Below are 12,622 nucleotides of genomic sequence, written 5' to 3'. Positions count from 1 at the left end.
CCCACATTCTTTCAAAGTATTATAGAGCAGGTTAAATGGCAAATGCATTGAAAGGGGTAGGGGAAGTCCAAGCGGTTACACCAGTTTATTGACGTTATCTCTACTGAGCTGTATAAAAGAATTCACCAAATATAAACTTGATAAAATAGTTTGACTATAGGTTGTAGAATTAGGAGGAGCTGTCATCTCCTGTTTGTTTAAAAAAATATATACAATTTTTATATTAAGATTTTACACAATGCGGTTCCGCAATTTTGCCTCTTGGAAATTGATAACTGGGTGTTGCCAGTTGGACGGGTGTTCCTTGTGACAGTGTCATACTTTAGAGGTATGTAAATCGCCTCTTCAGAAGGAAGAGCCACCTATTGGAAGTAGCAATCCTAAAAGTCAATATCGACCCTTTGATGATCCTTGACACATGACTTAGGATAAAAGTCAAACCAGAATCTCATTTAACAAACACGTGTTTCGGGGCATTTGCCACTCCTCAGTGCAAAGCATGAGATTGGATTTGACTGTATGAGAGTCCTCAGACTGGGAATCTAAGGGGTAAAGTCTCTGCTTGTGGATAGTGACAACCCTGATGTGGCAGTGTAAGGAAACGTATAGGTCATGAAATTCTCCTCTAGCAAATTAAATATGCAAATTGCCTCTTCAAAGAGGAAGAGAACTTGATATCATACTGTATAGGGACACAGGTTTGATAAGGAAAATGGTAACATCCTGTTGTCAAATTATGAGTCGATTTCTAGAAAGAATAACTGGGGGGACAGTATATTTGAGTTATTTGTTAGCATTTTCTCTAGCACACAAGACATTTGCCCACCAGTCCGCAGGAGCAGGTTACCAGTGAAGGGGCAGGAGGAGCTATTGCTGTACACACTATGTACAGTGAGTGCTAACTATTACAGCACCCCGATGACTAGAAATGAGCAGCTACAGGGAGAATAGAACTTCATTTTCTCCTTGAGGCGATTTTCCATTTAGACAGCCAAACACGTTTCAAACTGTTTTTACATGAAACTGTCTGCTATGTCTGCAGGTAAATACCAGGTTCCCTTTATGGTAATACACCTATACTGCAACTTTTCATTTTGGTTAAACTTTCCTGATTCTGTGTGACAATATAATTTTCATGCCGGTGGGTGTGCACCCACTGCGCCATGAGACGGGCTTACCCTGGAGGGGTGTAACGAAGTGGCTACCTGGTCTTCGCTAGAGCCTCTGATGGTGAGGTTAAGCTTGAGCTGCAGGTAACCGCCAGAGACCACTCAAGGGCAGTACTGCAGCAGCTGACACCAAGGGTCAGGGACACTGGTACGGACTCGAAGTATCAGGCAGGACAGGATCTGGATCACAGGACAGGATGGCTGGTGGTACTTACAGGACAGGCTCGGGCCCACAGGACAGGATGGCTGGTGGTACTGACAGGACGGGCTCGGGCCCACAGGACAGGATGGTTGGTACTGATAGGAGGTGCCCAGACACACAGGGCAGGACAGTTTCAAGATCAGGTTCAGGTTTAGGCTAGCAGGACGAGTACAGAATCAGGGACTTGACAACGGACTTGACAGCAGTAGACTAACTAACAACTGAAATTGCTCAGTTACCTCCTTACAGGGGAGGGTGCCTTATATACCTAGCTGTAGTCTGGGGACACTTTAGGAGTGCACATGCTGCCCCTTTAAGAAGCGGGGAGTGCGCACATACTAAGCGCATTGCCAGGAGACCTGTGAGGCGTGCGCAGACCCGGAAAGCAGGGAGCCGCGATGTAGGTTAGAGCTGTGGACATAGCAGAAAGGCCGTGGCGGTTAGCAAGTCTGCATCCCTGCCAGAAGGAGGGAGAGGGGCCCTGCAGGGATGCTGGTGTTACAATAATACCTATATCGATATAAATAACATGATGAATAGTAACCACACAGTTTTTTTCCAGTAATTAACAGTACAAGTGAGGATAAGAATCTTTGCAATATATTTTAAGAGAAAAATGTTTTTCCCCACTTATTATTCACTTCTCATTTCACTGCACTGAATATTCACTCTCAAAATTTGCTTAAATCTGTCTACAGATCTGTCTTCAGTAAGAGGTGTAATCACACTTGTTGCCTATAAAAGTCTATAGACAGGGGAGCTGTATGAAACTGCAACCACAAAGCATGAAAATGGACTTGGAAATTCTTTATAGGTTCTTTTAATAAGTTTTCCTACACCAACTTTTATAAACTGTTGGCCTGGGAGAATCAATTTTGCAGGGTTTTTTTTTTGCACAAACACACTCCCTTTTTCACAGATCATGCATATTTTTTCAGTCTACAGCCCATAAATGCCCCTTTCTTGATCCCTGATTAGAAAAAGCTGGATGGAGATAGATGCGGAGACAAAGAGAAATTGCTGGAAGTTCTAGTTTAGTGGAAAAATCTTCCCCAAAATGCAGGATATAAGATATATAATGGGCAAAAGTAGGGTTATTCCTCACGTACATACATAGGACTGCCCGTCACCTGAAAGTGCAGTTCCACTTTGAGGGCCTTTGATAAAAAATTGTGGTAAAACCCAGAGCAGATGGGGAGCTAAAACTTTCTAAAATGCTACGTAGCTTTAGTAGAGATCATAGTGATTTAGTGGTTTCTACATGAGATGTATAGGATCCATAGAAAGCTAAAGAGGAGTGTAGCTGTCATGGGGTGTAGCTATTGGGATGAAGAGGTAGCTGTCACACCTGGGACTTAAAGGAATGTTCCAATCTTGTTCATATATGGTATATCCATGGAATATACTATATTTGTATAGTAGATGTGGATCCCAGCAATGGGACCTGCATTTATCTCAAGAACGGGGCTCCGTCACTTTCTGCTTTCTGCACAGAGGTGGTTGTAATTCTCGTACAAATTACTGAATTCCGACCGCTTCTCTGCTGACAGTGGCATGCAATAAGAACCTGTTCTCGAGATATAAAAAGGTTGCATTGGCGGTTTTGGCATCTTTTATACACTTATGGCATATATCAGGGATATACCGTCCGTAAATGTACGAGAAGGGAATACCCCATAAAGCCCTGAGGTAGCCCAAAAGTTTCTCTACCACATAAGAGTGCGCACTTTTGGCTTGATAAATGAAGCCATATTATTACAATGAATATTACAGAATTTATGTCTTTTCACACAGGTTGTGTGATGTCTATGACCAACTAACACTCAAAACACAATTGATTGTTTTAATAATATATGTCAATCTGTAAAATCATTTAGTGCAGAAAAAAAAGTAGAGGGACATGTGTGCTCCCATAAAAAGTATCACTAATATAAGTATGTTCAAAAATAAATATATTCTCTAAATGCTGACCTTAGGCATAGCAATGTGCAGACGGCAGCCATCACCTTCCCGGATCACCTTCAGTGCCCACAGTGCAGTAGACAATGGACAATACATAATGGACAATAAAGAAAAACAGAGTATTTTTGACACTGGTTATTGAAAGAAGTCTTCTTCCTTCCAAAGATTAAACTTGACAGCTGATACATGCTAACTGGCTTCATGATCTCAGCAAGGTTTGGCCCTGAAATGTTGCAGTGTTTCAGATGAAACCATACTCTAAATGCCACCAGGGACCAAGCTGCACAGGAGACTAGTTGGACAGGAGGGTCTCCGGTGGCTTCTCCATGCACGCTCTTCTGGAGTGAAGGGTCTTTCCTGTAAATGAAAGGAGAGATCTGTCACTCCAGGATGTAAGGTGGGATGGGTCCGTAAAGTCTCTGCTCCCAGTGGGCACATGATCCGCAGGCGTTGGTGCAACTTCCATAGGACCCATGGAATCATGGGAACCAGCACTAACTGGAAAATCAGGAGCAGACAGCCATATGGAGTGGAACCCAACCAGGGAAGGATGTCAGCTACAATACAGAAAATAGAAAAATATCAAACATGGAACACTAGAGTCTCAATCCCAAGACACAGCTGTGTGTCTACATGGGTTTTAAATAGGTCTATGGAAATTATGTAATTGATCCATTCCAGGCAAAATGCAAAACCAGATGTTGAGCACAGCAGAGAACAGCGGAATCAGGGTTAGGAAACGAAGCCTGGGATTCCCTGGATTGGTGTGTACAACATGGAGTGGGTGAGGAGAAGCTGCTGGGGACCTGCCTGTCCCATTAGTCTCCTGTATGGCTCAGTCCCTGGTTGCTTTTAAAGAATGTCTTTCTATGAAAAACTACAGCCTTTCACAGTCAAACATACATGGCTGAAATGAGACACCCACATATCTGCTTATTTTATGTTCCAAAAGTTCTATAAAAATCTACCTATAAGAGTCTTTAAGAACAAACGTGTTTTGTAGAACGCATCTTCTGGTAAAGATCCTGGTAGAAGATTGAAAACACGTTTGTTCTATTAGAATCCTATATTTTTATGCTCCTGTTTGTATTACTTTGTAAAATAAAATAAGTAACTTAATGAACTGTTGCAATTAAGCAGACTTCTTCCAATAACCAGATTGCCAAAAATGCTATTTTTCTTTATTGCCCATTCTAATCTTTTGGACACAAGAACAACAACACAAATTGATGACAGCTTTGCAGCATTTCGGGTCACTGAATGACAGGACACAGACCTTCTAAACGCAAGAATAGAACAATTTTAGAAAGTTGCAGATAGCCGGTAGTGGTTAAACTACATTTTTAGACTTGGTCTTTTTTGTAATTGCAAACAAAAGCCTCATTGTAGGCAAAGCCCGGATGTTACAGGATATGTAACAAGGGTGATAAGAAAATAGGTGCTATGGTATCAATCATAGTCTTGGTTGCCACCGGTTTACAACAAACCTTTGTATGAAGCCTTTGTTATTATACAGGGTCTTTACTGATATTTTGAGGACGTTGGGGAGCAAACGTGTACAGACTCGAGATGTTTCATTGGTAAAGGATATGTATTAACACCAAGTATTTCATGGTGGAGACACTTGATATCCTTTATCGTAAGGAATGAATCTTATTGACTTCAAGACAGCTTCCCCCCACTCAATGTTTTCTTAGTACTTGACATGTCCACCACCCACTGACTTCTAAATTAGTTAATTAAATTACCTGGATATTCTTGTCAATATCCTAATGATCGTTCAGGCAAATCATTGGATCCAAAGAAGTATTTGGTTACTACAACTATGTTTTAGATATGTTGTCAATTTTGGAACGCGGTAATAGACAATGAGATGATTTGTTCCATGGTGAAATTAAAACTTTGAAAAGTTTATGTTGTCATTGAAGACACCGGCTGTTTCCTAATGGAGCTGTCCATAGACTGTAAGCTTCTAGACTAAATCTCGCCATTGCTGTTTTATTTCTTTGTTACGCTTGCCCTGTGTTCAGGTTGATGGGTTACCTTTGCTCTGATATGAACGATGAGGAAAGTGTTCACCTCCTGGGAAAAATGTACAAGATTTGCTTGAGATCAGTAAAACTTATGGAACGGTGTTTCTTAACGTTCCTTGCCAAAGTCAAATACTTAGATTAATTGTGTCAGAGTACCCCCAGAGGCAAGCTATAGTGTGAGTCTACATTTTGAGATTGGAAGCCCACCTACAGGCTTGAAATGTCCCCTCTTGGCTGCATGAACCACAGGTTGAAAACCAAGACTGTAAACTATGTAGTAACAAAAGATGTATCTCAAATTCAAAAAGTTTCATTTTAGGCTTCTCGACTGTATAAAGCTACAATCACAAAGCAGAATAATGGACTGTGACATTCTCTATCGGTCTTATATTTAGACTGGGTTTCTAGACCACACTTCTCAACTTTTATAAACTTTTGGTCTGGCAGGAGCAAATCAGCACTTTTTTTATTTAATTTAACACCCTTTCTTTAACAGATCTTGCCTCCTTTTATAGACTACACCCCATACAGTGGGGCAAAAAAGTATTTAGTCAGTCAGCAATAGTGCAAGTTCCACCACTTAAAAAGATGAGAGGCGTCTGTAATTTACATCATAGGTAGACCTCAACTATGGGAGACAAACTGAGAAAAAAAAATCCAGAAAATCACATTGTCTGTTTTTTTAACATTTTATTTGCATATTATGGTGGAAAATAAGTATTTGGTCAGAAACAAACAATCAAGATTTCTGGCTCTCACAGACCTGTAACTTCTTCTTTAAGAGTCTCCTCTTTCCTCCACTAATTACCTGTAGTAATGGCACCTGTTTAAACTTGTTATCAGTATAAAAAGACACCTGTGCACACCCTCAAACAGTCTGACTCCAAACTCCACTATGGTGAAGACCAAAGAGCTGTCAAAGGACACCAGAAACAAAATTGTAGCCCTGCACCAGGCTGGGAAGACTGAATCTGCAATAGCCAACCAGCTTGGAGTGAAGAAATCAACAGTGGGAGCAATAATTAGAAAATGGAAGACATACAAGACCACTGATAATCTCCCTCGATCTGGGGCTCCACGCAAAATCCCACCCCATGGGGTCAGAATGATCTCACAAGAACGGTGAGCAAAAATCCCAGAACCACGCGGGGGGACCTAGTGAATGAACTGCAGAGAGCTGGGACCAATGTAACAAGGCCTACCATAAGTAACACACTACGCCACCATGGACTCAGATCCTGCAGTGCCAGACGTGTCCCACTGCTTAAGCCAGTACATGTCCGGGCCCGTCTGAAGTTTGCTAGAGAGCATTTGGATGATCCAGAGGAGTTTTGGGAGAATGTCCTATGGTCTGATGAAACCAAACTGGAACTGTTTGGTAGAAACACAACTTGTCGTGTTTGGAGGAAAAAGAATACTGAGTTGCATCCATCAAACACCATACCTACTGTAAAGCATGGTGGTGGAAACATCATGCTTTGGGACTGTTTCCCTGCAAAGGGGCCAGGACGACTGATCCGGGTACATGAAAGAATGAATGGGGCCATGTATCGTGAGATTTTGAGTGCAAACCTCCTTCCATCAGCAAGGGCATTGAAGATGAAACGTGGCTGGGTCTTTCAACATGACAATGATCCAAAGCACACCGCCAGGGCAACGAAGGAGTGGCTTCGTAAGAAGCATTTCAAGGTCATGGAGTGGCCTAGCCAGTCTCCAGATCTCAACCCTATAGAAAACCTTTGGAGGGAGTTGAAAGTCCGTGTTGCCAAGCGAAAAGCCAAAAACATCACTGCTCTAGAGGAGATCTGCATGAAGGAATGGGCCAACATACCAACAACAGTGTGTGGCAACCTTGTGAAGACTTACAGAAAACGTTTGACCTCTGTCATTGCCAACAAAGGATATATTACAAAGTATTGAGATGAAATTTTGTTTCTGACCAAATACTTATTTTCCACCATAATATGCAAATAAAATGTTAAAAAAAACAGACAATGTGATTTTCTGGATTTTTGTTTCTCAGTTTGTCTCCCATAGTTGAGGTCTACCTATGATGTAAATTACAGACGCCTCTCATCTTTTTAAGTGGTGGAACTTGCACTATTGCTGACTGACTAAATACTTTTTTGCCCCACTGTATATTCCCCTTTCTTGCCGCTTGATTGGACGTGTCTAGGTCAGAACTCAGGGGCATTGCATGAGAAACACTGATCGAGCACGGCTTTCAGGGAAGTTAGTAGGACATCATGGGAAATCTCATACTGTTCTGGAAGAGTTGGCAAGTATGGATTAAATACCTAAGTAATGGAATTTTGCCATGGCTCCTGCTGCCCCACAGACAAGCCCTTTATGGTGGGTTATCCTACAAATTTCATGCTGTGGACTTTTTTTTTATAGCACAGTAAAACTAATCATGTATCGTGAAACTGCCTTCTTGAACTATATTTCCATATTATTCCTGTGTATGAAGTGAATGGGCAGCACTTGTTAATGTGGTAATGGATCTAAGCATGCAAAGACTGGAGAGTTGAAGTTAGTTGTAGACGTGCCACAGTACCGCCATTGGTTGTAGCTGTTACTTGTAGAGTATTGCAAGGTCACAAAGACTGAGGGTAATGCTGCTTAGTGAAAAATCCATAGACCCCGCCATTCTACCGGATACCGAGGAATAGAATGGCAGTGATAGGCAAGAATTCAGAGCTAATGGCTGTATCCCCAAATCTGTGATTTTATCAACTGAACAGAGGATACTGGGAATGGCACAGTAACCAGGCCAGTACCTGAAAGGCAGAAACCAAAATAGGGCTGCAGCAACCACCGATGGTGGGCGAAGACCTATTGAGACCTTTAGGAGCTAGGGAAGAAATGCAACTGTGATGAATTGTGAGTCTACCAGGAAAACCATGAAGTGACGTTTGACTTCAACCAACAAGGGTACAGGTGGTGTTACAGAGTTGGTGTGCTGCACTTCACAGGTAAAGAACTGGGTCCATATATAACAAAGACTGTGTTTGTTCCTCAGCAAATCTTCATATTGTTAGACACTGCTAATAAAATTCCAGTTGTTTTAAGATATACATATATGCTAGCCACCTTAGGGAGACCCAGTTGTTTTAAGAAACTTTTGTAATATGTCAGTCTCTTGTTGGGTAGGCAGATACCCTCCGGTGCCTTCCCTCCGACCACTGGACATGCAACACCACCAGTCCCTTTTCCTGCAACTTTATTGGTGCAACAGATGCAAGAGTAATTCTTGAGGGGTACACGCCATAAATTAACTCTCGACCATGAGCCAAACTTCACACCTGAATATGGAGGATGTCTAATGGCTAATAGCATGGGTTGACCAACATTTTAGTGAAGGGAAATTGTAGGATGTACAGATATTCTAGACCAGTGTTCCCCAAGTCCGGTCCTCAAGAGCCACCAACAGGTCATGTTTTCAGGATTTCCTTAGTATTGCAGAGGTGATAATTGCATCACCTGGACAGGAAAGCATTCAATGACCTGTGCATTACTAAGGAAATCCTGAAAACATGACCTGTTGGTGGCTCTTGAGGTCCGGACTAGGGGAACACTGTTCTAGAGAGTAATATCCCCCAACTATTTGTGCACTTAAACATAATACTATGATGGATGTGTTACATTTTATTTTATAATTTTTTTTTTATTAAAAATGTAACATGACAAACAGGATTTGAGCAGATATAAATACATAACCTGGTGGTTGTGCTTTTGGGGGCAGTGTAGTGAAGCCAATATTGCGCTGACATGAATATGTTTCTGAGATGCTAAAAATAGGTGTTAACCTTCTGAGAGAATACTATATTGGTTATCCTACAAAAAAGAACAACTCCTGATGCCTCATGTATCGGCTGATACATGAAGTTGTGTCATTTCCCTAAACTTGATTGGCTGAGAACTGTAAGGAAAGAGCTGCATAGATGCCCTGATGGCCACTATATATATATATTTGCCAGTGCAAAATGGGTATAATGGTGTGCTCCCTTCAGATCTCTGGTTGCGCTGGTCATCAGCTGCCTAGATACTAGTACAGGCTGTAACTTTTTGTACACCCTATGGCCCAGTTTCGTTATTTTCTGCATTGCAATTCTGTTTTTTTTTGTGTGTGTGTGTTTTCTATTTACGTTGGCAGATTTTCTGCCAAATTTATTAAAATGGGCACCCAATGTTTGATGAACTGGTTAAAATTCAAGGATGGTCATTTTTTAAAATATTGTTTTGCATCTTTTTAAAGATTTATAATGTCTCATGATAATCTTCAACTATGGAGGAGGGGGGAAAGATTCTTTATTCCTCAAGAGTACTGGAGTAATAACGCTCAAAAATCTTGTAACATTTTGAAAAGTCACTAAAACATCTGGATAACCAAGCCCAAGCCCATTATGCCTAACAAAAAAAAAAAAGCACAAAAAAAGCAAAAAGTGAAGTGAACTACTTAATAAAAGCAAAATATACGCAATTAAAAAAGTCACTATTAGAAACCATTTTTACTAAAAAAAAAAAAAAAAAAAAAGAGCACAAAAGCAATCATGAATTGGGCCCTATAATTTTCCAGCACAGCAAAAGAAACAGAATTTTTAGCATTTTTTGCGGCTCACTCTAAGTTTTCAAATGACACCCAAAATTAATCATTATATGGCATCTATAACAGACAATACTGTTTTTATGTAAAATTGGTTACAGTATTTGTTAAAAAAAAAAAAAAAAAGGGGAATCCGGTGTGTATTGTATGATACAAGTAACCTCGTGCGGCCGTCTGTTAATCTACAATAATCCTGGTATATTTCATGAGAACTGCTCAGCTCTCTGAAGTTTTATCAGTTTGCAGGTCTAGTATTTTGTGTAACAAGTAACCATTTGTTCTTTGTTTCCTCTAAGCCTTGCGAGAGCTTATAAAGATGTCCAAGATGTGCTTTTCGAAAAGCCTGAAATACAGCATCTTGGCCGGATCTGGAAGGAACTGTATACTATATCCAATTTTATGGATACCATTCGGACTAACCCTGGAAGAGTTTATGGTAATTTCCAAATCATTGAACTGTTCATTTGAGATTAGACTTTCTTGTCTTGGCAAATATAGAAGGATAAATTATAACTTTTTCTGACTTTATTGTAGACCGTTGCAGAGGAAAAACCTATAAAACAAGTCAGTGGCTGAGGGATCTCGTGCGCATTAGTTAACATCCGAGTTTTAGGCATATTTTTGTTATGTCTAATGTTACCTGTGCCGATGTTAAGGATTGTACTTAATGAAACTAAATCCTTTGACACCATTATATAACTTTCCTTCTGTTCATAAAATCATTCCCATATACTCCTAGTTTTGATAAACACATTCAGGAAGAAATTGTTGTTGGCACACCAAAACATCTTCAAATGCCCTTGAATCATCAGTGAGTGCACATGATCCATACTGAAAGACATAGATGGCCCTGTGCATGAGACGCAACCAAAGATACCAAACTACAGCACCCTTGAACAGCCCACCAGCTCACTTAGCCATACCACAGCTCAGCACCCTTAAAAGTACCTAACACCTCCAGAAAAACCTCATGAAGTCAGAGAATTCTAAAATATAAAACTTTTCTCAAAAATGTATAATTTTAAACAATCCTTTCGATTTTAGTGAGAAAAGCTCCGGCCCTATAGGAATATAGAAACTGGTGTGTTCTGGAGTCAGGCTCTCCTCTGGCAGCTATTTTGACAGCTTTGGGAGACTTCCTGCTTTTGAGTTTGGTCACACCATTGCGAGAGGGAAAACTATGAGTGTTAAGCATGTAAACACTGCGAAATCTGTTCTGCCGCCTGATTTATTTATTTATTTTACTCACTTAGATAGTGCCATAGATTCCAGACTTTACATACATTGTCATCACCGTCCCCAATGGGGCTCACAATCTAAATTCCCTATCAGTATGTGTTTGGCGTGTGGCAGGAAACCGGAGGACATGGAGGAAACTCACGCAAACACGTGGAGAACTGTTATGACCTGGTGGTTAGGAGCACCCAACCTGATAGTTAAACTCATACAGGACGAGCTCTGGGATGTGGGAGCTCTGCTGACCGCAAGCCCTAATCCTATCGCACACACTAGAAATAGCCGTGGAGCGCTCCTGACGCTCCATATGCGCCTCGTCACAGCCTAAGAGCTAGCTAGCCCTAGAGAAGAAAAAAAAGCCTACCTTGCCTCAGAGAAATTCCCCAAAGGAATAGGCAGCCCCCCACATGTAATGACTGTGAGTAAAGATGAAAGTCACAAACGCAGAAATGAAATAGGTTTCAGCAAAGGGAGGCACGACTTACTAAATAGACAGAGGATAGGAAAGGAATCTTTGCGGTCAGCACAAAAACCTACAAAAGACCACGCAGAGTGTGCAAAAGGGTCCTCCGCACCGACTCACGGTGCGGGGGTGCCACCCTGCATCCCAGAGCTTCCAGCTAGCAAGACAAAATTAAGATAACAAGCTGGACAAAGAAACAAGAACAATAATAACAATCAGGAACTTAGCTTCTGCAGGAGAAGACAGGACACCAGACAGATCCAGGAGCGAACTGAACCAATGCTAAAACATTGACAGCTGGCATGGAGAAACGATCTGAGTGGAGTTAAATAGAGAAGCCAACCAAAGGATAAACCACGTCACCTGTGTAAGGAACCTCAGAAGCAGCAGCTCCACTCACAGCCACCAGAGGGAGCCCACGGACCGAACTCACTGAAGTACCATTCACGACCACAGGAGGGAGCTCGACAACAGAATTCACAACAGAGAACATGCAAACTCCTTGCACTCCATGGTGGCTGATGTAGTTTTATAAGCAGCAATGTAAGATCAATTCAGCAATAATTGAAATAAACACTTTCACAGTCTTCCGATGTTGCTGCTGTTGATTCTTCTAGAAGATTTAGGCCAAATTCACACATTTAAATGACAGAGGAGTGCGGTGGATCCCCGACGCTGCTGCTGACATAGATTAATCCAGGCGGTAAGTATACACAAATTCCAATTTATTGCATGTCTCAGAGTATAACCTACTCCTTCCTCAGGCATCCTACTCCTTCATCATTGATGCCCGATGAAAGAGTAGGTTCTACTCCAAAATGCGTTGCAATAAATTGGACGTTTTTATACTTACCGCCAGGATTAACCTTTGTCAGCAGCACCTGAGATCCACTGCAGTCATCTCTCATTTACTTATGTCCTCTCTCCATTTGGTCTGAGTACAGTGGTCGC

At 41.3% G+C, this 12,622-nt stretch overlaps 1 protein-coding gene across 1 annotated transcript in view; it reads left to right on the top strand.

Annotated features, from left to right (window-relative positions):
• The window catches only part of ABCA4 (ATP binding cassette subfamily A member 4), a 200,451-nt gene that overhangs the window by 31,560 nt on the left and 156,269 nt on the right, over nt 1-12,622 (top strand). The window contains exon 5 of the mRNA XM_069737669.1: nt 10,269-10,408. Within this exon, the coding sequence (XP_069593770.1) occupies nt 10,269-10,408 (140 nt within the window). The remainder of the gene's footprint in view (nt 1-10,268; nt 10,409-12,622) is intronic.

Source organism: Ranitomeya imitator, chromosome 8, assembly GCF_032444005.1.
Source record: "Ranitomeya imitator isolate aRanImi1 chromosome 8, aRanImi1.pri, whole genome shotgun sequence".
Taxonomy (NCBI): domain Eukaryota; kingdom Metazoa; phylum Chordata; class Amphibia; order Anura; family Dendrobatidae; genus Ranitomeya; species Ranitomeya imitator.
Note: the sequence above shows the minus strand (reverse complement) of the source record. Positions and strands in the feature narration are given on the sequence as shown.